Source organism: Columba livia, chromosome 3 (assembly GCF_036013475.1).
Source record: "Columba livia isolate bColLiv1 breed racing homer chromosome 3, bColLiv1.pat.W.v2, whole genome shotgun sequence".
NCBI classification, from domain to species: domain Eukaryota; kingdom Metazoa; phylum Chordata; class Aves; order Columbiformes; family Columbidae; genus Columba; species Columba livia.
In genome coordinates this window covers 68,676,056-68,701,141 of record NC_088604.1, presented here as the reverse complement: position 1 = coordinate 68,701,141, position 25,086 = coordinate 68,676,056, and the positions used below count along the sequence as shown (strand labels likewise).

Sequence of the window (25,086 nt, the reverse complement as noted above, 5' to 3'; positions counted from 1 at the left end):
CTCTTTTAGGCTTTTAAAAAATTATTATCTGTAGTTGTAATTATTTCTATTGATTATAAAGACAAATTATAATACAGTCTCATGGATAGCAGCTTCTTTCAAAAAGGTCATCCTTTAGGCTTAGAAATTGCCTTCAAGCAGACTCTGTTTAGGCAGATTTTGAAATGCGTCCTTACAGATATCCTGTCCAGGTAATTCCTATTAGAGTGCAAAAGTTAATTTCTAACTAGTTGCAGTCCCTAGACTACTATAGTTTAGGGATCAAAAGTAATTTTTGCAGTTAAGGAACTCTACTGTGTCTGTATGTTAAGACATACTTTTATGTATATTTGGGGGGTAGTTCTTCCTTCTTGTAGTACTTACATGGCAGTTTTCATGAGGTATTATAGCTGTCTGGTTGTCTTCTGCTGTCTATACAAGGAAACAGGCCCTTGGGAACTTTTCAGTGATGGAAATGAAAACAAAACATATGCACAAACTGCAGAACAGTTGCCCTGCCCAAAGCCCACTTTGTTTCACCAGTTTGATTACATTTTTCTTCATGCATTCAGATAATAAGAAAACAATGTATGCTAATTTCTTCATCCTGTTAAAAAAATAAATATGTATGAAGCAAAGACTAAGACTTCAGTAATATTAAAGAAAAAAAGTGTGCTTAGGCAGGTCAGAGGTAATAAATGGAAATACTCAGGAGAAATATTTCATATTATACGGAAATCTTTATGCATGTAGTAAAAGACTGCATAAACAGTCTTCTTTTTATTCCAGGTTGTAAGTGGTAGTGAATTTCTTGTAGAAAGGTGTCTCCCAGAAACTATGGGACAGAATTAATTCAAGAAAGTCTCTTGTTTTGGATTCGAGCTCATGAGAATAACGAGATTGTGGGCACTCAGAATGCAGCCGTTTTTCAGGGCACAGCACCTGAGGCTGGAAGGTGAACAGGAACCGCTGGTGTCAGAGTGCAGTGCCAAGAGACAGGAGGGTACCCAGGTACCTCTGCTGCCTGCAGAGCCTGGAACAGCAGCCCTGGCCAGGAGGGTAAGAGAGAAGGGGAGTGAGATGGGGAGGCACCAGTGGGTACCTGCAGACATGCCGTCATCAGGATGAGCAGCCGATTCTCAGGCTCCTCGGCTTGGTCACCCTTCAGGTCAAAAAGCTCTGGGAAAGAGATAAGTCAGTCGGTTAAACACAATAATTATATTCCTTCAAAAGCAAGTGAAAGTGGCACATGTTCAACACAGACCTCCTCCCCCTGCTTCTTGATCATAACAAAAGATTTGGGCGGATTTCCTATACGAGACAATCAGTGAGTGTGGAGGGTGGGGGATGCAGGATGCCCTGGCTGACCTTCAGAAGAATTATTGTTTCTTTCACTCATGGTTTCTACCCGTCTCCCTTGTACAAGGCTTGGGAGCCACAGAGGCTTTTTATTTAAAAACAGGTGCACAAGTGGAGCTGTCTGCTGTGAGGATGTAATTGATTCAGGACAACAGTGCCCCTAATCAGACAGCTGCTTTTGTCGTCTTGCCCTTTTGTGTGAGGGAATAGGAAAATAGCTATCACTATGCATTTTAGTAAGGAAATATTCAGCAAATATTTGTCAAGTAATGTGTGTTTAGAATATTACTTGAAATTATACATATATTTAACACTTTTCCCTCCTTTACTGCTTGAAATTGTCAGTCTTTAAAGGATACAATTTAATTAGCAATGCCATTTTAATACACTTACTGGCACTGGCTGTGCTGTATGCAAATAATTTATTTCAGGGAAATTGTACTGGGATTGAAAATGTTTTTCTTTCCCAAGGAGTATTATAATTCCTAATTGACTGAAGCTTTGCTGATTTAGAAACGCATTCAAAGAATCCAAGATGTGAGTCAAGGGTATAGGGGGATTGAAGTTACTGTCACTCTTATGCAAATGTCTGTCACCCTGCACAAGGCTCACAAATTAAAATTGAAGTGCTGGTTTGCTGCCTCAGTCATGCTTTCTGAATAATCAGTGGTGAATTCAACTGACATACCACAACTGTTTCCTAAAACCAAAGCATCGTTCTTGTATAACACGGCACATTTATATTGTTAGAAAAGATTTATATCAATTTCATTCTGCATTCAGATTTTTGAAAGTTGCTAGATCTGAACCAAGTGCCTTTGCTTGCCCTGAAGATGAGTTCTCCATGTGTAGCACCATGCTTGTCATTACAGATTAGTGCATCATTTAGAAGGAAAGGGGATAGATAGAGTAGATAAAATATTTTGCATATGCATAATCAACACAATTGCAAATAAAGGCAAAAGTCTTGGGAGGCAAAACACAGCTGTAATGCTAATGCTGGGTGAATATTTTTCTTGATGAATTTAGCCTCTGTCTGCTCACCAAATGTCCTCAAACATATTGTAATTTCTGAAAATTTTGTTATTCTTTAGAATTGCTGCGTTGATTTGGGTTTTTATAATTTTATTTTTTACTCTTTAGATTGCATGCAATTTGTGATTATAAAATGTTTGATATCCAGGCTGCAGGCTTTGTTAGCTAGTAGTCATCGATTGTATAAACGTACCTCATTTCTGTCTGCTGGCTGGATTCGTGTAATTCCTTTAGGAATACCATCTGTAAATGCTTGGCCCCCAGCAAAGTGTTAGGACATTATTTGTCGTGTATTATGGCATGTCCTAGAATTTGTTGCTTTCTGTACATAAGGCAAAATTTTAAAATGTACATAGTTTGCAGTCCATGAAAGAAGGGCAAAAGATAAAATTATATGTTTCCCATGATATCTATATTTTATTCTCACCACATTTTTATCTACTTGGTCTGGTTGGACTTATTATTTTGCTGTGGAAGTGAGTGTTGATTCGCTTGTTTGTCTAATGTTTGTAATTTCATTTATAAGCAAATTTATAATTATCACAGGCATTTTGAGAGAGAATCTGTAAGAATTCTCTATCTGAAAGGAATTAGAACCTCTTTATGGTACAACATAAGCAACTTACAAGCAAGGATTAAGGGAACAGGCATTATTTCAAAACAGTTATTGTCCTTCCTAGAGCGATTAGATGATTGTTTTACATTTTGTGGAAGGAAATATTTACTTTAGTGGTAATAAGTTTTATTTGCTTTCTTATTCTGGTTATTGGAAACTGCTACAGTGAATCCAATTAGGCAGTTGTTTTAACATACACGCATGGTGCCCAGTGATTTGGGAATATTCTCTGTGGTCGTGTAGCAGACAGGTTGTATCAAGAGCCATTAAAGACAATATGAAGCTGTAAACCTTTTGAAGTATTTTCATACAGAAATAAAATCTTGTGTTTTCAAAAACAGTAAATCAAGATTATAAATGTCCTTACAACTTGGGAGAGGGAAGAGATCTTAAATGGACTTAATTTAGTTCATGCAATTTATCACTGTTTAGATGCAAGCACCAAACAACAGGCTGCTGCTTCCAGTAGCGTCTGTATTCTTGCATTTGGTTTTCTATAAATCCATTAGTCAGGCACCACTCTTCAACAGCCTCTGTATTGGTTTTTACAAAGCAGTATGTTCAGTTATTCTAAAATCAGAAAGTTACATATCCCAGAAAAAAAATCACAAATACTGTACTTGTCAGTGGCTGTGTACCAGTGGTAGGGTTGCAATCAAACTCCCATACCTTTGATATTTTTTTATCATTCTGATTGCATAATCATTGCTCTTATAATACAGGGGAATGGATGATTGCCCAAAGCAAAAGAACAGTGTTTGCAAAGAGCTCGTTGTATGCCATTTTCTTTCATGATGTGTTCGATGACCAAGTACAAAACCTTGTTAACTCCATAGCAATTATTCAGGAACATGATTTGTTTTGATGTGGGAAGGAAGGTCAAATTCATTTAACAACACTGCATTTCCACCACTTGTGGTTTTAGTATGTTTAGTGTCTAGACTTGGACTATCAATTCTTGTTTCTCAAGGCCTTATTTAAAAAAATGATCTGGATGCAGTTTTGAAGTCTATAATCTGCAGTACATTTTTAGGAATTATTAGAAGTAGACCGACCAGGTGGATCCCTTTAGCACCTGTAATTTTTGCTCTCCATTTTGCCGCTTGCTGTAACCCTATGCATAAGTGTTCATCACCAGAGAGGTACGCAGTATTGCTGCTGGTCCAGGGGCTGCCTGGTGTCTGAGGGCTTTGCTCAGGGTTAAGGCTGTTCCCTTACAGGTCCTGACTTTTCAATGTATTAAAGCAGTACACCTTAGTGAGCCATATTGGCTATTTCTATCCTTCCGCATCAAGTAACAACAATTTACAAACTGGACCTACCTTTTCTTTTTCCTCTCTGAAAGTAATTATTAGGTACAAAGCTGTAGTAAATCAGAGCACTTCAAGATGGCCCAGGGGAGCCTTAATGTTTGTAAAACCTTGTCAGTCAGGATTTGGTTTTGTAAAAACTCCATGGAAAGTTGCTTGTTTCATTTTTATTTGAACTTCCAAAGCAATGAATTTGAGAACGTTTGGATTAAAGCTTGCTTTTTTTTTCTTTTTTTTTTTTTTAATAATGTTATCAGTGTTAATTCAGATATCAGGTACAGCAAATCAGTTCTCTTTAATTCCCATACTGGAAAACACTTCATCTGGGATGAAGAAAAATATACATTTCTATATCTTTCTTACACCTTTGTGTATCCAGACTATTTAAGTACTTGTATTACTCTGTATTTGAGGATGGATTGCCTCAAGCAGAGAGAGCTTCCAGAGAAGGACATATGATGCTCTCAGCAGAGCTGGAGAGCTAATGCCAGGCTGAGCCAGAGCACTGGCACTGGTGGCATGAGAAGGGTGCACTTAGGTACTGGGAGCTGTGGTCATTTTATGCACTCACAGAGATTACGGCAAACGCAGGCACCTCTGGTCCTTGCATCATCGTGGCAAGTTTATTTTATGTACTGTAGATGTATGTCATGCATGAACAATATTATTGGAAGTGCCTCAAAGTATTTCTGGTATAGGAAACAAAATATACAATATGATGTGCAGGAAGAAATCTCTTGAAAGGCAAGTCATCAAAGAACATTGTCAGACTCTGTGGTTACTGAGAGTTGGGCAAAGATGTGGTAACTCTGGTCCTGAGCTTTTACTTTTGTGTCAGTAGAATGGATTTCTTTCCTTAATAGAAAAGTCTTTTTTTTTTTTTTTTACAGTGAATTAAGTCAGAGTTCCCAAAGTTGATATATATGCTCTTTGAACAAACTGAATGGGACTAACTTAATGGCAGTTTTTGATAGGGCAGACAAGGTTAAAAGCATTAGTGGAGAGAGCAGAGACATGGGCTGTCTAGAGAATATCTATTGGGATAGTCGAAGTTGTTTTAGCACAAAGAATGTCATTACAAATGGTTTGCTGTTTGCCATCTTTCTCACAGACAGTAAGTGTACTACTATATTAGGAATATCAGAGGTGTAAAGATGAATTTGGCTCCACTGCAGAAGCCCTGCAGAATGGTTGAGGTGGGCATGAGTTGAAACTGTTGATTTCTCATGTTTTAAGTCTTTCATGTCTGTTTTACCTCTGCTCCATTGTAGCAAGTGTAAAGACATCACAGAAAAAAAAGTTATCTTCCAATGGTGTATAGAGTAAGCAATTTTTTGTAGATTCTCTAATCTCAGAATGAAGCTGTTACTGTAATTTTTACTGTATTTGTGGAGTAGCTGCAGGCTGATGAGAAAGCAAACAAACGAACAAACAGTCTTAAATGGGTGGGAACTGTTAAATTGCTGGACAGGTGGCTAGATGTAGCTGAGAAACGCAAGTGTTACTTTAGATAACAGTCTAGACCAGTGCATTGACAGTGTATTGATACATACGGCCATCTATCTAAAAAAACTAGACCCCATTTCAAACAGGCACTTTTAAAAATTATTATTAAAAAGTCACTGAAGTATGTCATGCAATGTGAGAAGAACAATGAAAAAGGAAAATTAGAGAACTGCAAATAATTCTTCCATTTCAAACCCTCTCCAACTAAATGCATGTGTAATCTCTGCTAGTTGTTAACTGTGGTCAACTAGTGAAGAATACACTAAACAGTTGGACTGTAGTTCTACTGTACAGTCAGTTCTGTAAATAAAATTGTTACCTGATAGTAACTAAGCATTATTGAAGCTGATTGACAGTAAAAGGTCAGCTGATTCTGATGGGGAAGGAGAGGGCATGGGATCTCACTCTCTTTAGCTAATGGAGAGACTTCTAACATCATTGAAAAGGGAAAGAAATTCTGCTTCAACTTTTCACTGAAACACCTCCAATGTATAGGTTTATATTTCTGTAAACTCTTCTGTTCTAAAATAAATTCAGCAGACTAACAACTGAGTGGTCTCACTGTAAAGGGTGAACACTAGCTCTGAAATGAAGGCAATGTGTGTAGAGTCAAATCATTCCCTTTTTAATTTCTCTACATATATATTGGAAGAATTAGCGAAAAAACTTGTTCTCAGCTGCCAATGTGGTACTCATAAAAGTACCACAAATCACACAAACATTCCAACATACATTTTAATGGCATGTTCCCAAATGACAGGAATCTTTTTCGCTTCTAACACATTAAAATCTCTTCACAAAATCAGGCTGTGGGAGAAAAGGAGCCAACGTAAATGTGATACTGGATGAAAAGGTGAAACACTGAAGAACTAAACCAAGTTGTCACTTTGATCTTATAGTCCTACTCAGTTGAGCAGCAAGAAGCATGAGCTTCTTTTGATACTCAACAAACCTTCAGTATCTTTTTTCTTTTTTTTCTTTTTTTTTTTTCTTTTTTCCTTAAAGCTTCAAGGTCTCTTGGAGCTGTCACTCCTTCCTCCCTAATAAAGATTTGCAAGTCATGCACTCCAGGCTCAGCTATCCTAGAGCTTTGTAGCTGCGTGTGAAAACATGGAGGAGCTCCCAGCTGGCAGGCTGTCCAGCCCCACTCTGGCACAGCCCTTGGACCGCTCTTGTGCTGGGCTCCTTCCAGCCGCTTTAGTCACCCCTTGCTAAACCTGCTAACAAGGATCTGTTGCCCATCTTTGTGTGGAGGGCGTAGTGGCAGGAGCCTGTTAGTTTTCAGCTTGTTTACTCCTTTTTGGCAACTTCATCCCCAATTCAAAGGGATATCTGAGAGGTCATGGTTGCGGCCTTTCTGCTTCCCTTCCCTGCCAAAGGCCCATGTGTTCTCTGTTCACCTTGCTGTAACAAGGTAAATTTTTGAATCTTCCAGTTCAAATCCAAAACCAGTGGAAGGGTGTTCAAAAGCAATAATTACTTTGCATTTTCTATAATGTAATCATCTTGAAAATTGTATTCATCAGTGAAACTTTTGGATAAAGTCACAAACATCTGGTCCTGGAAAGGCAAATATTAGGTGAACATCTAGTGTGATCATTTTTCAATGTGAAAAATAACTTTCCATCATAAGAAGATGATATTTACTTGGCATTGCTTTATATCCATAAATACCAGCTTATTTTTACTCTTGCCAAAATAGTTTTTATTCTGGAAAAAACAAAAAAAAAGTGTCAGAGAGTTAAGAACTTTAAGACTTTCGTCTAAAATTGTTGCTATTACATGAAAGATGCATGAAAGTTATAATGATGGGGAGAAATGTAAAAACCCGAAAATAAACTTTTTTTTGGAACTGGAATGATCCAATGAAATGAGTAGATTTACTGCAGTATAAATCATGGTTTGGCCCAAAGTCTGAGTACTTTTGCAGTTTTTGGTAATTCCATGTAAGGTCCTTGTAATTTTGTTAGTGTACAGCGTGTTCAGGCAGTGTTGCCATTGCCTTCAGGATAGCCCTCATCACAGTTGTTTCCAGTATTTGTTAAATGTGCTTTTGGGGCCGAGTAGTGGCACGTTTTTCCTTCACCTGTGAAGAAACACGAAAACAGGGAAAATGATCCCATAATGCTTCCTGTCAACAAACCCTAACTAGTTTCCACAGAAAGCAAATATTCACTTATGTTTTCATAGCACAGAAATCATCATCTCAAGCCAGGAACAATGCCAGTAAACTCTGATCTCTGAATAAGCAGTTCACGTGCTCAAAATCTTAGGCTGTATGGGAACTGGTACTTTGCTCCCCCTCAAATATCTCCGTTGCTTGAAATTAGCGCTCCAAGTGTTGCACATATTCATGATCAAGCGTTCATACTTTGCATTTCAGTTGGGTGTTGTTGCGTGTAAAACCCAATACCTTCCCTTTACTCAGCCTTTACTAGCTATTTAGAGTTGGCTAATAATAAGTTGCAACTGTGCAAGTAAGGCTAATTTTTCACGTTTGTGTGGGATTAGATGGGATCTAATCTGGTGGGACTGGATCAAATCTGCTCTTTGACAATACATTTGGTGGGATTCTGGTTTCTGGGCAGGCGCAGCACTGCTTGAAAGCTGCTGACTGAGGAGTTGTCAAAACCTAGATCATAACCTAAATGTTAGTGCCAGTACAACATCCAGCATCAAGTTTTTTCAGGTCTAGCTTGGGCTGCTTCTAAAAGCTTGAAGGGAGACGCTGAACAGCCTCAGGCACAAGCTCTGGGGGTATGTGTTTGGTCTCTTGCCTCCAAAGCAGCAGGAACAAGTGGAAGTGTCAGGGGGTCACCTGGCTGAGACCTTGTAATGAGTTTGCAGCACAGCTTGGCACGGGCTGTGGTTCCTGAGTCTGCTTTGGAGCAGTGCCAAGCTGGAGCAGAAGAGGTCGGGGTAAATTTCATCAAGTGTGCTCTTCAGAAGCTGCATGTACACTCCTCATTGGTACTGTGAGGTTTCTTTTTTTTTATCAGTTTGCTTAATTTCTTTATTGGATTCCTGAAATTCTCCAAGGAGAACTGAAAAGCTTTAATAGGTTATAAAAGTAAGACTTTTACAACAACAACAGTGAAAAAGTGACAGTTTCTCAGATTATGTGGTGCTGAGGGTTCTATGTAGTATTTGGAGGTGGGTGTGTCTTTATTTCTTTTAATTTAAAAAAAACATTTCTTAATAGTATCATTATTCTGAATGATACGGAATACTTATTGCAGAAGCAGCAGGAGCATGGGAATCTCGGGTATTCTGAACCAAAATGATAGCTACTGGGAAGTCCAGGATTGCAGGTTATTCCTGCTATGGGTATGTAAACACTCACAGATACCACAAAGGTGCAAAGACATATGGGGTGATTTTATCCTGGAAAACATTCAGAATTAGCTACCTTATTACTTGTCTGCAGGTAAAATTTGCCATTGTAATTGAACTGCTGTGGTTACACAGGTATAACTCCTCATTCAGCCACTGGTTTCAGAGGGGAGTGCCCAGGCAGGGAGTTTATTATCAGAGTAACCACGGCAATGTGCTGCCATACAAGTACAGTGAGGCCATTTGCCAGCTGGTGCATGCCAGGTGGTGCCATCTGAGATGCTCTGGACAACATTGCTCATGGTGAAAAAAATTGCTGAGCTGTGCCAGGGCCTTAGGCAGGACACACATTCCCATCAACGCCCCGAAAATAAACATTTTAAGTTACAAGTCAAATAGTTTCCCCATGTATATAAAATCTAGTTGCTTTTGAAAACCTTCTATCACAGCTTGCTTTCACAGTTCAATTTGACAAAAAGATGAGTTTAACTGTTAATATTTAGCAGGCTTCTGGTGTTGGATCCTTAAGTCAGTTTCTTACCACTCCACTTTCCTACCACCCCTTTTTCTCTCCACCCTGCCTGCGGCTGTAGAGCGACTTCTGACTGAGGGAAAGGCTGGGAAAGGGATGAGGTGACTAGCTGGAAATGTGGGTGACCTGGCTCCAAGTCCTTGCTTTGCTGCAGACTGACTGTATGGTCTTGGGTAAGACAATCTCTGCAAAGGTGATGAGCACCGTGTCCACAACTCTGGGAAGAGCTGCAAGTTGTGATAACCATGTCAGAGAAGATGAGTTGCACAGGTTGGGCAGGCTGAGAGGTTGGGTCAGTACCTCAGCAGCACTGCATTTCCCAGAAGAAAGGGATGGAAACTTGTTTGTTCCCCAGACAGGCTGCTTCTCTGGAGCAAATCCACTTTGCCTTCCCTCCTGTTCCCTTACTGAGCAGTCTTCCAGAGCCTTAACTGCTCAAAGCAGGTTTCTGTTTCTCTTAATGCACTGAAATGTATCTTTCTGAAAAGGGAGAAATCTCCTTGAAAACACTTGTGACCTCTGATTATTACAACCTGAAGAAATAATTTATTTTAAAGCAGGAAGGTTCACAACACTTCTCAGCTCATTTGGCTGGAGAAAGACAAACCTCATTCAGGGACAGTTGTTCTAAAGAAGTTGGCTTCTCGGTGTACAAGACATCGCAGTTCGTTATGGGACATGCTCTGCTGTGATTGTCAATGTTTGCTAACAACAGATTTAGAAAAATTGGCAGGACTGGATGTTAATGTTGGATACTGAAAAAGAGAAAAAGAAAAAAGGGGGAATGAAACTATTAAATCTGATCTAAAGCTAGGTTCCTTTTCACCTCTTCGTCATGCATGTGTAGCCTCCCATGCTTGGCCTTGTTTGGATTGCAGTTAATTTGGTTAGTGGTTTTTGCAGGTTGTTCCGGAACTGCTGAATATTTTGCAAGTGTTCATTAGCCTGCATAATTTGCTCTTACTTGTCTTATATCAATCTTTGTCTGAGGTGGACAAAAACACATATCTTATGTGGGAGCTCTATTGTACTGTTGTTAAAAGCAGCTGTTTGAGTCCTTGCTATTCAGTCTTTACTTAATTTCAAAAGCGACAATTCAGATTGTGAGTTTAGCTCAAGGATATACAATGAGGGTAATCAAACCTCTTTATATAGCCTCAAATTTGTGTCATAAAGAGCTACAAAAAAGGCATCCAAATGCAACATTGAAAGTTAGATGGCAATTTATTTGTACAGTGTAATCTGGCAGTCATTTCCCTGGCCTACAACAGGCTTGGAAGTGCTCTGCTGTGGTGTGTGCATTCTAGAAAGAAAGAGACTATCATGAACATAAACACATACTGGTGTTAAATGTATTTTCTGTGTTTCAGAATCTGTGTTCACTTGGATAACTCTAGGCATACAATATCCCTAACATAAAAAAGAAGGGATAGGCTAATATTTTATCTATTGTCATCTCTGTTCTCTGTTCCAGGCATACCACTTTTTCAGTCTTAGGTGCCTAGCATTGGGAGAGACAAGCCATAGCTTTTTAACAAAAAAGGGAGGTTGTGGAGTCTCCTTCTCTGGACACATTCAAACCTGCCTGGACATGTTCCGGTGTAACATCATCTAGGTGTCCTGCTCCAGCACAGAGATTGGACTAGATGATCTTTCGAGGTCCCTTCCAATCCCTATCATTCTCCGATTCTGTGAAAAGGATTGTGCTACCTGCCTGGTCTAGTTCTTGCTCAGAATACTGAAAGGGGGTGATAGAGATGTGCTTGATGGGTAGGAACAGTCAAGACCAGTCCCTTTCCTTATCCAGGCTTTGGCCAGCTATCCCTCCCTCTCCAGTTTAGTGAGCATCTCAGGGAGGGGAGAGTGCTCAGCTGAAATGCACCTACTTCCATTTTTTCTGATTGAGTATCCCTGTCATTTTTTAAAAAAATTATTCTTACTCTGCAGGGAATTATATTCAACAGAAAGAGTTCATTTTTGTTTCTTACAATATAAAAAACAAAACGGTGCTGCGCCCTTTCAGATCAGTGACAGATCTTTGCTTTTTTGTGAGGAAGAAACCCAGGGTGGCAAAGTCAACCTGGGCCTCCAGTAGGGACTATTCAAATACACAAAAAATCTGAGATGTTTTTGCAGTCACAACTATTTAGGGGAAAGCATGGAAAATATACTCAATGCTTAACAGGATTTGTCTCTGTGCAATTTCATTGTTTGCTTGCTTGTTTGGTCTCTGTGTTGGGCTAAAGAGTGACGGTGGGGGCATTTTGTTAAAACTTGGTTTGCTAAATAAAAAAAATTTTTAAAAAAAAAAGAGAGTTTTGTAGCAAGTTTTATCCAAACATTTCCCCGCGGAAAGGACTACGTGCACTCCATCTGCTGTACCTGTACATTTGGGGAGGAGGCCCGAAAAGGGGCAGAGCCCGGCGCCCCGCCCGCCGCGCGGCTTCGCGCACCGGGGCTGCCACCTAGCGGCCGCGGGCGGGCACCGCGCCGGGGCGGGCGGGCGAAAGGACCCGGCGCTGGCCGAGGTGCCCGCCCAGGGTCGGGCGCTCGCTGGGTTGATGTTCGGATCTCTGGCGGCCGTAGCACACCTCGTCGCTTAAAAATAAAATTAAAATAAAACACCACAAACAAAGCAAATCTCCCCCCTTCCAGTAAGAAAAGTGGACGAAAACAAACAACCAAAAAAAAGACCCCAACAACCTACAAAATGTCCCTCGGGTTTCAATGGTAGGACTTTTACTGGGCTGCAATTGGGTTGGGGGTCTTTATTATTAATTGTTCGGGGATTTGTTATTAATTGCCAAAGTGCTGAGTACTCCCCCTGAGTAGGTGGACGCTGTGGGTGCTGTGGGGGAGGGGGTGTGGAGTCTGGGCCACCCGCAGCAGCTGTGGGCTGGGATCAGGGGCTTTCAGGGGATCCTGCAACAGCAGTAGCAGGGGAAGAATTGGTCTTGTCATTTGCTCTTCTATTTTAAAAGTAGTAAATGTTTGCTGAAGGAATACCCTGTGTCTGCTGAAAAATGTCCATGCCAAACAGCCCCTTCTCCCCTCTGGCCCCCCATCCTCCCCCACCAAACCCCAACAAAATTAAGAAAAAATGAATAAAGACAGAGAACAACTTAAAAGGAAGGGAAAGCATAATTGCTTATGTACAAGATCACAACTTAAACATTATGTAGAGGAAAGAGCTGGTATTTTGTCCTGATTGAATATCCATAATTTTACTTGCAGGGTATTTTTCCAAAAATGAAATATTTCTGATGAGGATGATTATTTGTCTTAAATAATTTAGCCATTCAGACTGCTATTTTGAATTATCTGGCATCCGTTCATTGAAAGGAAGTTATGCCTTTGTGTTTTTTCAAGGTCTAGATTTCAAACTACAGATTTATTTGCTGTTTACAGCCACTTCATATCCAAAATTGCCGCTGTAAAGTGGTAGCTTTGCGCTCTATTTTGGTATTAACCATTGCAAGATCAGTAGTCTGTTTATAGCATGAAAAAGTTGTTTCATTGTGTGCTTTCCTGCTGTGCCACATTTCTGAAATCAATGAAACAGAGCATAGGGGAAGACATAGGAAATTTTGTGTTGTTTATGATATCCTGCACAGAAATAGATGAGGCAACTGCATCCATTGTGGTTTATGGTAGAGAACTGTGAATATCAACAAAATGCTGAAGGATCTGTTGGTGCTGAGATTTTGATTTCCCTATTGCTAATGCCAGGTATTTTTAATAACAGTTTTATACTTTTTTGGCATCAGATTTTATGTCCCTTCTCTGTGACCCTGATGATATTATATTCTTCGTGAAAACTGACATTTTCGTAAATGACATGATTGCAGGAGCTGAGCACTCAAAAAGAAACCTATGGTTATATACCTTTGTGAAAGCTACGCGTTATGAAAATTATGTTAATTCATTGACAGTATTGACAGTAATTGAGTTGGGGGGGGGGAGGGGGGGGTGCTGTGTGCCAGTTTTAGCCATCAAAGCACCTGTGGATATTGTGTATAAGATAATCAGGAACTGAGACTGATCAACAATACTGGTAAGCATTTTTCCAGTAAAGCTATGTGCTGCTAGGGAGGGGTGAGGAGGCAACCACTTCTTTTGCAAGGAGCCAGGTTGGGACTATATTGGTTTCTAACCTTGGACATTTTTTTCCCATCAACCATCAAAGCCTGACTTACCCTCTATATAGTACTGTCAAGGAGTTTGATAAATATCTTGCTGATTATTTATATACTTTATATAATTTTGGTTTATTTTTGACAGGTAATCATATCAGTCTTTGCTGTGATCTGGCTTGTGCTATAAATGTTGCTGTCAGGTTGCTACGTTAAGTTGAGCACAGGGACTGTCTGCCGTAGACAGAGAGCAAATGGTGCTGCACAAGAAAATGATGCTTAAAAATCTCTGTTTGCAATTCTAAACAGAGAGAGGAAGAATTTTGTTTACTGGGAGACTTTGTACAAGAGCAAATCAGCCTCTTTTTGTTTCACTTCAAGACCTGCTGTCTGAAAACCACGTTAGTTTCTAGGATTTAAGACAGCAGCTCTAATAATTGGTAGTAGCCTCCTATTAACAGTGAGAAGGCTGTGCAGGAAGCCAGCAAAATGAAGAGCATAATTTACACAGCTGCTGGAAAGTTCAGAGTAAGATGACTTTTTCCTCCTCTGTCTTTTTAGGTAAATGAGATGGTAACTTTTTAAAAATTAGTGTCAACAACTCTTTTGTTTCCAAAAAAAACATAATGTTCATGTCTGGGTAGACCTGACAGAACAAAGAGCATCAGTGGCTTTGTGTCCTGCTTTCCAGAATGGGCAAGTTGTAAGATAATGCGCTATATAAAAAATCCATGTAAGCACAAACCCACTTTTCACAGAGATTGCTGGCATCATTCCTGTGGAGGTGGCAGAACTGCCTGATGGTTTTCTCTTCCCCCTCCAGAGAGGTAGCACTCTGTGTACATTGTCTGCAACGTACAGCGCATATGGTCAATAAGCGAAGTGCACAAAACCTAGGTCAGATGAAAGTAAGGCATCTAGCAGACACCAAATATTTTCAATATGAGATTTTTTTTAATTTGGTTTGGTCTTTAACTAAGCTTGAAATTGCCATTGCCAGTCTGTCCAAGCTAGTGACCACTGCTAAGGAAGAAATACTGAGCAACTTCTTTGGAAAGTAGCTAAAAATGCATTTTAGAAACACTGAATATTTTATTGTATACTTCTTCATTCCACACAAACCCTCACTTTCCCTGTGTTAGTGTCCAGGTGTCATGATCTGTGCATGGGATGTGTGTGCACAGGTAAATGTCTTGAGTTAGACTGGGTCCAGGTGGAGAGCAACACCATCTGCTACCTCTGACTTGCAGCCCCAAAGATTATAGAACTGATCCAGGGGAATGCCTTTGTGCTCCTCTGCCTCCAGTATCTCCGAAATATCTATCACACCTCCTATAGGAGTTGTTCTTGATGTCCCATCTTAATTTCAGAAGTGAAAGGACACCTTCTACTGCAAATATTTTTTCATACCAGGTTTTCCTGCTACAGGATCTATAGAGAGGGAAAGAGCAATGGGAACTTCTCCTGCCATCACCCTGATCTCAAAAGGCAGCATTGTTCTTGTGAGGAGGAGGAGGAAGGAGAAGAAAAGAAAGTGAAAATAGTTAGCAAACTAAAAGCAGCATTTCCTTTCTCCTCCATTCTGAAAGATCTATCTAGGGACATGACAAAATTTTGGTACTTGTTGATGCTGAAGACCAGTGTATGGGTTCCTGGAGGGTAAAAATGCTGACCTCTGCTTTGAATTCTTAAACTGCTGTGAACTTTACTGTTCTCAATTAGTGTCCCAATCCCCCTGAAGTCTCCATGCTCTTTCAGTGTTTTAAATTAATGAAAAAGAGAACTGAAGAAAATGCAGTAAAGGAGTGATAACGTTTTTCCTACCCAAATTTTGTCCTAATCCTTACAAATCTCTGTAGCATAACCAGCACAGACCAATGGTAAAATTTAAGGTTTCCTTAGCACAGCTATGTCCAGCTTCACTAATTTATTATATAGTTTGCAATTGGAATCACTGTTAGAGATTTTTGTGACCTTTCTGCCCCACTTCATCTTTATTTTATCTATTACCAGAATCTTTTCACTTGTGTCCTCATGTACTGCTCCATAATAAATAGAAAAAATAATTCCTCTTTGCCCTCGGACTTTATAGTTAGAAATGTCACCATTTTGTGTAAGGAGAATCTCAACTGTAAAATTGAATTCAGTATGGAGAGTTTACTTAGGGTTCAGAACTGTAGGATTTTATGATCAAAAGTCTTTTGGTATTTCATGACCCGAAGGGTATCTTGGAGTGTCAAAGGGAGATCATGTGCACAGATAACAGTGGAGATTTATAGCAGGGTTGTGTTTCACCACTTACCTTTGTCACAAACAACCCATAACAACTATTTTCAAGGATCTTCTACCATGGTATATAGTAAGCACACAATATTTTTTAATATCCAAGATCTAGAACCACTATTGCTGCTTATGTCTCTACTACAATTCTAGCTCCTCTCTTGTATTTTAACTTGATGAATCTGATACAAATTCCATTGGCATTAATGAAGAACACTCATTGACTTCAATGATCTTTGAATTGCATCTGGTATCAACTACATTAGCATAATCAAGTGAGAGGCAATTGTTATGGATGCATTACTTAGCACTGATTGGGGAGGCACCATCGGATCCCAGTGCCAGATGGTGTTAGATGTTATTTTATTAGGGCTTGATTATTAAATTACTATCGCAGGTTATGAATCTTTCAGTTTTGCTTTTACTCTGCAGTATTCTGTATTTACGTCATAGTTCTGCTAAAGTGTACATTGGAATGATTCAGTCACTTTATATAATTTCCAAATCTGTAATCTCTTCTGTAAAGTGGCATTTCTTACAAAACTGAGTGAGGTGAGGGCCAGAATATGCCTCACATTCCCTTCTACATCAAGAAGTGAGATGCACCCTGTACTGCTGCAGATAAGGTTTTAACTGTCAGCACTGATTTATGAGTAAATGGGAGAAGGAGTATGGCAGGCTTCTGATACTGGTAATTCGAGTCAGGCTTCTGGTACACCATACTCCTTAGCTTGAAAGTTGCTGCAGGCCATTAAGAGAAAAAATATCAAACTATGGATGCCACATCCTGGAGTATAACTTCATCGAACCCTGTTAGCACTAGTTTAAAAACCACACTAGTCATAACTTGAGTGAGCAAAGTTGAGAGGCCATAATGGTGCAGGAATAGGGAACTGGATATTTTCTGCAGTAGTAATCACAGTTTTGTTAATACTCATGGAGCAGTTAAAAATAGTTTTGTTGGTGAACAGAGTTTTTTTCCAAAGAGCTGCAGGGGACATAAGCCTCTGCTACAAGTTAGCTGTTTGCCTTCCAACAGCACATAATTTGCTTTTAGTGAAGCCCAAAATGATTAACTCTCATATTAGACAACACATTTACTTCTGTCAGTGTTTAGAAAAATTTCACTTCAGATCCTAACGTTCAGGCTGATGGACTTCTATGCCAGTGTAGGACTTCATCAATTCTTGAAAGCTGATCTACAACTTTATTTCATGCTGCAAAATCCAGACCTCACCCAGTAAGAGCAGAACCGAAATCTCCCTCTGCCTTGTCAGACTGAAGTGAAGATGCTGGAGACTAGTGTGCTTTAAATTTTGGGACACAGAACATGGACGTGTCATGCTTGGCGCAGTAGTGTCACCGTGGGCTGTTCTAATCACCCACAGGATAAGGGAAATCTGCAGCACTACACCAGTACATAAAGACAACGTGTCGCTGGGGTGAATTGCTGCACTTTCACAGCTGAGGATGGTTAGTGTGTGACTGTGGGACCAAGGTCTGCTTCAGAAATAAGCCATTGAAAACAGACCTATTTGCAATTGCTACAGAAACCAAACCTTGGAAATCTTTCTTACAAGTCGAAGCAGGCAAAGTCTACTGAAGCACTAAGGAATAATATTTATAAGACATTAGTACATGTGCATGATTTTAACATGAAGCTATTTACGTGGATATTTAAATGAAAATATAAAGTTGGGCAGAGGTCTGCCTGGTACAGGCAGAAGCATGGAGCTAAATGGTGGACATGTTCAGAACATGTTTTCTTGGGGGATCAATATAAAAGAACTTCAGGAAGGGTACATAAAGGTGATTTACTTTTCACCTTTTTCTGACTTACTGCAGAAAAATGTAATTGAACTTCAAATGGTGTCTGAATTATTTGGCCTACTGTTAAGGTAGCAGAGAGAGATCTTTGATAGATGTTTATTATGATCCTGATGGAAGATTTTATGCTGTGTAGCATGAGAATCAAGGGAGGGAAAAAAAGAAAAAAGAAAAAAAAAAAGGTCTTTTAAAGTTGGTTTTTACCATGTGCTGTTTCACCTCTGTGGTTTTACTTGCCATCCGTTTCCTGAGATCCTGCTTATAGGATCCAGTAATGCAGAAGCTGCCATCACTTGCACTTTGCTCTTTTTTTACCATTCTGCTCCAAATATGAGTTCAAAACCAAGGAGTTAGTCACGTAGAGTTTTTGCCACAGTTTTTCACCACAGTATTTCTGTCTGTCAAAATTGTTTTCTTGTTTTGAAATAACTAACCTGAGGTAATAGTCCATGTAAATTAAATTTCATAACACATATTCAAATGCTCCTTAAAATAAAGTGCCTAGGTAAAATCAAGTAACATTACCATGGTAAAAGAATGGATCTGCAAAAACTCCTTAGAGCTTGCAGTAGAGCTCAGCAACAGGACATGTTTTCAACCTACTAAGTTCGATGTACATGGTTCCAAACAACAGATAAAGTATTGGAGACATCCTGGTTGTAACTGGAAAGCCCAGAGGGTTAAGGATCCTTCGCAATAGGACAAAGATGTCTGTGTTCCACTAAATGCCAGAAGAATTGTATTAGTTTGCCAAGTTGCAGGATTCACAGAATAAAGTAGGAAAAACATACATGCTGATGAGAAACAGTTTGCTAGTTTTTGCAAATCAAAGAGCTTGAAAAGCACTAATAATAGATTTATTGCTGAACAACATCCTTTGTAATTATTTGCTTCTGGACAGATACAGGATGATCAGCATCCTGTTTTATTTCATTTTGTTTGTATAAGTAGAACACTGAAGTGATTAACTGGGAATAAGTGCTGATTTAAGATGCATCTAAATTTATCCCACATTGTTTGGAGATAGCATAGACTCAGGAAATCTGAAATCAGATCATTGGATTGTTAGTTTTGATCTGTGTGTTAAATAGTGCAAGTGTATGCCAGTGTGCAATCAGAGTCCAGTACAGATATTTTACTGGTCTGGGTGACTCTATTGAGTGAAAACATGGCGTTTTTATTCTACTTTTCATTTTGTCCCACTGATCTAATTAAATGTGGTCTGAAAGCGCGTAAGTGGTTCAAGGCTATAATGGCATAGATATTACACTACTATATGTACATCATATTATATATATAAGCAGAATTTCCTAAGCTGTAAGAGGGTAGAAGGTTTTTCCTATGTATTAAATTAATTGACGGGTTGATGGCATTACTGCTGTCTTACCCAGGGGCAAACCTAGTGTTTCACAGGGTCCCTCCAGCCATGAGTATGAACCCCTTTCCTGAGGGTCTGCCCTGGCCATGTCCCAGCACTCTGGGAGCCTGGCTCCTGCAGGGGCTGCTCGGGTTCCCCAGGAACCATTCAGCGCTTCCACCCACCTGCTCCTTGGTTCTATCTGATCACTGATGCGAGGGCATCAGAGGAAGATGTTAAAGACAAGAGGATGTTAAAGATAGGAGCTTGGCAGAAAATATAAGCTTTTAAATATAAAAAATTTGAGCTGTGAACAACATTCATCTAGATTGTCTCAGCAATTTCCAAGCCACAGCACCAGTAGTGGTCCCGATTCATTAGGAGATGTCAAGAGGTGTGGAGTGAATACTACCTCAGACCTCAATGTGTCAGAAAAAGAAAAAACTTGCAAAGAAAAAAAGGTTATCTTGATTAATCTGGTGAGGGCTTGGTGGTTGAGTAAAAGTCTGCAATAGCATTTATTTGCTTGGAGTGATACTTTTAGTCTGGGACTTGAAAGATTTTGAACCTTCACAAGATTTACCTGTGTAGGCAGCTGACCAAAAGTTTTAAAGATAGGCAGATGAAATAAATGACAAATCTTGCACTGGAGTCTTCCAACTAACTGGAGGTCATTAAGTTGTTACATATTTCTCCCTTCTCAATTTACTGCAGAGAGCAGTTTCTAAACTCTTCAGATTCTCTTCTCAGGGTACAAATAGGTCTGTGTGTGTATGGGAAAGAAGATGCAGCATTTAAATTTTCCCTGGATGTTGTTATCCTCATTCCTCAAAAAATGCACTACATTTTTTTCTGTGTTTTTCTTGGAGTTCAGGGTTGGTTTTTTTTAGTTGTTAAAAGTGGTAATTATAAGTGCATTTAAATTTGTTCTTGAACTCCTTCCTACCGCAGTAGGTTTGTGTATTAATCCATTAATGCATTGTGGCAGAATAGGTGTTTTTAACTTGTGGCTTATGATGAACTTTATGATATTTAAATATGTAGCGAGCAGGAATCCGAATCCACGGTTATGTTCCATGCACAGAATGTAACTTAATACACCTTAGGGACTTACACTTCAGAGACTTTTAAACACAAGCCTCTGGCTTGAAGCTATCTTTCTCTTGGCTGCACATAGCACCCAGTAAAAGTTTGTATCTGGCACGTCATTTTTGAGGTGTGGCGGAGTTACAGATGGCAATATGAGTTGAAGTTTTACAAATGATTATGTTAGAGACATGTATGAATCCTTGAGCTCCTTTATTATACGTTGTGCAAGCATTCAGTTAGCTGAGGCATACTTTACTTTTGAATCATAAGGAGAATGCCACTACCCAGCTTGCTTGCAAACTCGTTTGCTTAGAAGCCTCATTGCATCAGCAAAAACAACAGTGTGTGTTTAGAGTACTCTGTGGAGCACAATGTTTCCTTTTCTTCGTTCAGTAATTTAAATGATTGGAGTGATACTTTTGACAAGGAAGAAATAATTTCATTGTTATGGATCATTTTTCAAGTGAAACTGAGTTTTGGAATAAAGTGATGGTGAGTAAACCGTGTGAGTCGGGAAGGAGGGATTATTTTTGTTCCGAGTTTTATTCAGCAGTTTCTGAAAACTAAGATGGAAGTGATTTTGGTATTCTGACTGCAGGGTTATATGTTTTTTATTAAGTAGAAAACATAACGTAACAATTAAAGAAGGGGTGAGACAGTCACAGGCATGCTTGCTGTCGTGTTCCACGGGGAAGTGGAATGTGATTTCTCTTTTAATATTGAGATACAAATCTGATTCACAGTTAGTTCATCTGACTTATTCTGAAAGGGAAACATGTCAGCTCATTAAATGAATGCATTTTTTCTAAGCAGCTGCTTTTAACATAATAGTAACCTAGATTTTCAAAATCAATTGTGATATTGCTATCTAGATATTTAAAACAGGGTTTTTTTTTTACTTAAAATAAAAAGGAAAAAATAAAATCAAAACCCAGTTTAATTCAGATGGGGGAAACTTTTAAATGACTAATTATGATTGCTCTCTTTCTGGGAACTGTATTCTCTGTATAACTGTATTCTGAATGTTCTCTAAGTAGCCATTTTCTTTTGTTTCTTTTTTTTCTTTTTTTTTTTCCCCATCAAAATGCAAATAGTACTTCAGTCATTGAATTATTGATCTCACCCAAAAAGATAAGTTGTTTTGTTTTAAGTGGAAGTTTTGCCCAAAAGATTGAAAATGCCAGACAAAATAATGCTGCTTAAGTATAGGGAGGTAACCGTATGCATAGCTGCAGGTTAGGACAAGTAAATTTTATTGTGCCTTCTCTTGTTGCTGATGGTAATCAGAACATTCATATTAGCCTGATGAAAAGAAAAAATCAACCAGAGATTTTCTGAGGTAACTAAAGGAACACTTTTTTTTCTGAGAGGGAAAGGCAGTGTGATCTAGCTGGTAAAGCTTATAATCAATGTGTCTGGCTTATCATCTCAGGCACTGCCACAGGCAGCCTTAGATGAGTTTGAGGAAGCCACCATAGAACCAATTTTACTACACTTGCTTACAAAGTGAACTGTACTTTTTTCATGTGGTAAGGTAGCCCCACAAAATCTTTCCGTTTCCATATTTTTAAAATGTCAGTGATTTTCTTCTCCTTCGCAGGGGTGCTATGATTCTTACTGCATTGGTGTATTTAGTCGTTGATGACACTATTTCAGCCATCTCGAGGTCTTTCCTCCGTAGGCAGCACTGCAGTTGAGTGAGACTGATTATTATAAAACCTGCCAAAATTTGTGAAGACTTGTTTGTATTTCCTTGTTTTAAAAAAGGCAAGTAAGTAACTGCTTGGCTGTCCAACTGCTGAAAATACAGAATACATAACCTACATTTTAGAGATGTGAGAGTTAAGCTAATCTTTTTCTGTGTAATTAGTTCAAATTTGCAAGCTATGGAGTTCTTCATTTTGCTATTTTGTATATATTATTTGTATAAACACCATTAACTCATGATAGCAGGTTTTCAAGTGGAAATGATCATGCTGTTGAACTTTTAGGCCGTGATCATGCAATCTGGTTGTAAACCATGAGTTCTGTGGGTAAAGACAACTTCTGTGGTTGTCTGAACATATATATGGAGTGGGTTCTCATGTGTGGAAGTTACCTTTGCAATTTAGTTATTTCAGGTGAGCTTGTGTCTAGTGACGGCTTCGGGAACGTGTCTCCTTCATGATTTCCTAACTGGTTTAAATGTTTCTTTAAAACTAAAACCAAGAGAGCAGCTCAGTTTGTTGTCTTTTTTTACAGTGACTGAATTTCTTTTTACTGCCTTTCTCCCAGAACAATAGCATTTCCATCTTCACCTGACTATACTCTCTTCTTGGGTGAGATCTCTCTGCCAAGAGCAGAGCCCTGTGCTCAAAGCTGAGATTTAGAAATGCTACATGAAGAAGATGCAATGAAAACAACTGTCGATGGGATTTGCCAGCTCTTGAAATTAAATTTTTAAATAAGCATCCATGTGTCCTAATCTTTTCCTTTCACAGAGCATTGCTTGTAGGACAATGCAGCCTTCTCCATTGTTTTTAGCACTTGAACACAGTTTAATAATATTAAATGTCCAAAGGAGCAAAAATTATTTTTGAAAAATAGGTTTATGGTTGTGTGACCACTGTAATTTTCAGGAAGGGTTTTAAAAGAAAGGTTCTTGGAAATATTAGTTTTAATTTCAAAATAAACCATCAAATGCATCACATTCCTGTGGAAGAAGCCAGCTGATTGCCACAAAGAAGATATGCCAGCATCCACATTGTTAGCGAGGTTTGCTGCTGTGCCAGGCTGAGATCTGGAGGGGATTCTCAGTCACTCTGCAGAGTATCTCGATGCTGGAAGCTGGTGAGCTGGTTCCCCATGTGTCCTGAGGATGGGGTTACCCAGCCAGCTTGGTGAGAGTGAGTCAGGATAGCTGCTCTGTATTGGATCATTGGGCTGAGCCACGTCCCCTGTCAAAGATCAAAAGAAGAAAACACTTAGAGGCATGCAATGCTTCAAAGACAGTAGTGGATCCGTTCTCCTGATCACAGGCATTTCGCTTACCTCAATTCCAGTTTTGAGTTTCGGTAAAGAAATACATAATAAGCAGAATGTGACTAAAGGTATCAGAAGAGGATGTGTAACTGATTTGCTGCCTCTTTTTGCATCTATAGGTCAGGTTTGAACTTTGGCTCTCAGCATGGGCTGATGCATGTGGAAGGTCTCTTGACTTCCCTTTGTGGCTGCTGGTGTCCTGAGCCTGAGCATCCCTCTTGTGGGCTCAGGGCTGCACTATCGTCCTCATCATCTGCTGGATCACTTCATTTGCGGTGCAGTTAGTCACCAATAAAATCTCTTAGTGAAGGGGGTCTTTGTATAAATTCAGAGCTATTGTGGTGTGCCAGGTGGTGTCAATGCAGTGTTTGAAATGGGCTGAGAGGAGAGTATAACAAAAGAACTCTTAACAGACTGGACACAGGTTCATGGGGTATGTCGAATCATAAGAATAGGATGTGCCAGCATTTGCTATTGGCAAGTGCAGTGTCACTCTGCTAAGATTTTGGGGATGTAGTTCAGAAACTTGGCTTTGCAAAACTCTAACTATGTATGTTGCTGGCTTCACCGTACAATGGAGTGATCACACTTCCTTTTTATTAAAGTACTAACAATAAAATAGAAGCTAAAAAGTGCTTTAGAGGCAACATAAATAAAAGCAGTAGTAGGTTTTAAACATGAACATTGATGAAATAGTGGTTTAAAAAGAAAGAAACCCTTCTTCTGAACTCAACACGTCATCTGCAGTTTTGGGTGTAGACGGGGGAAAGTCTGATTTGTAAGCTCGGGCACAGCAAGGGAATGGGCTGCATCTTCTCCATGTTCCAAGTCTTGGAAACAGTGATTGTAGCCACCTTCCCTTGCCAAGCAGAGGTCCCACCATTTCTGAGAGGCATGTTCTTGTCTGCATACAGCCCACCAACATCTGAAATGCTTCACCTATTACTGACCAGGTGGAAAGTTCAGATTCATGTGTGTGAAGAAACTGCTGGTCCACTTGTGTGATAAGCCACCATTCTGCTGCTCTTTATGTAGTTAAGTAGTAGATAGCAAAAGATATTGAAATATATTTTTCTGTAGTAGTTGCATATAGAATCTTTTTTTCTCCCTTCTTCCTAATTTTCACTCCCACTTTACTACCTCGATTTATATTTTGCATTTCTTTTTCATCCCACCTATAGAACTGAAAGCACTGTATCTACTACACACCTGCATTTGTTTTCTATCAAATTTGTCCAAATACTAAAAAAACAAACCCCATCTTCACAGGTAATCTGCTCATCTGGAAGCTGATAATTTTTTTAGAATTGGGTTGAAGGCTATATGCTTCCCCAGAGAAAAGACAGATATATATATATTGATGTGTTTATGCTTTGCAATAATAATATTTGTCCATGTGAGAAGGTGTGAAGTTTTTTTCTTCTGCCACACCATATGGCTTATGACTATTTACAATCCAAACAATAACAGCTGCTGCTGGGTAAGAGAATCCATTCCTCTAAGCTGGAGATGTGCTGAGTAGCAAATGACAAAGTGTATGTCCACAGATGTATTCCAAATATCCTCATTTACCACTCAACATCCTGTCTATCACTCTCTCCTTGGAAACTGTTGGAGCTTTTTTCTTATACGCTTAGCTAATGGGAAGAGCTTTGACAGCTTGGTTTGGGAGTTTGGGAGCAGATGGAGAAGCTGTGTCTGATGACGAC

General features: G+C 39.3%; 1 protein-coding gene across 5 annotated transcripts in view; it reads left to right on the top strand.

Moving 5' to 3' along the window:
- Nucleotides 1-25,086, top strand: part of SASH1 (SAM and SH3 domain containing 1) — a 543,978-nt gene that overhangs the window by 331,733 nt on the left and 187,159 nt on the right. Inside the window, exon 1 of one of the 5 annotated variants that reach the window (XM_065057479.1) lies at nucleotides 20,690-20,848. The exons of the other annotated variants lie outside the window; for them this stretch is intronic. Within the exon in view, the coding sequence (XP_064913551.1) occupies nucleotides 20,804-20,848 (45 nt within the window). The 5' untranslated portion in view covers nucleotides 20,690-20,803. Of the gene's footprint in view, nucleotides 1-20,689; nucleotides 20,849-25,086 lie in introns of those variants that run through there. 5 annotated transcript variants of the gene reach the window in all.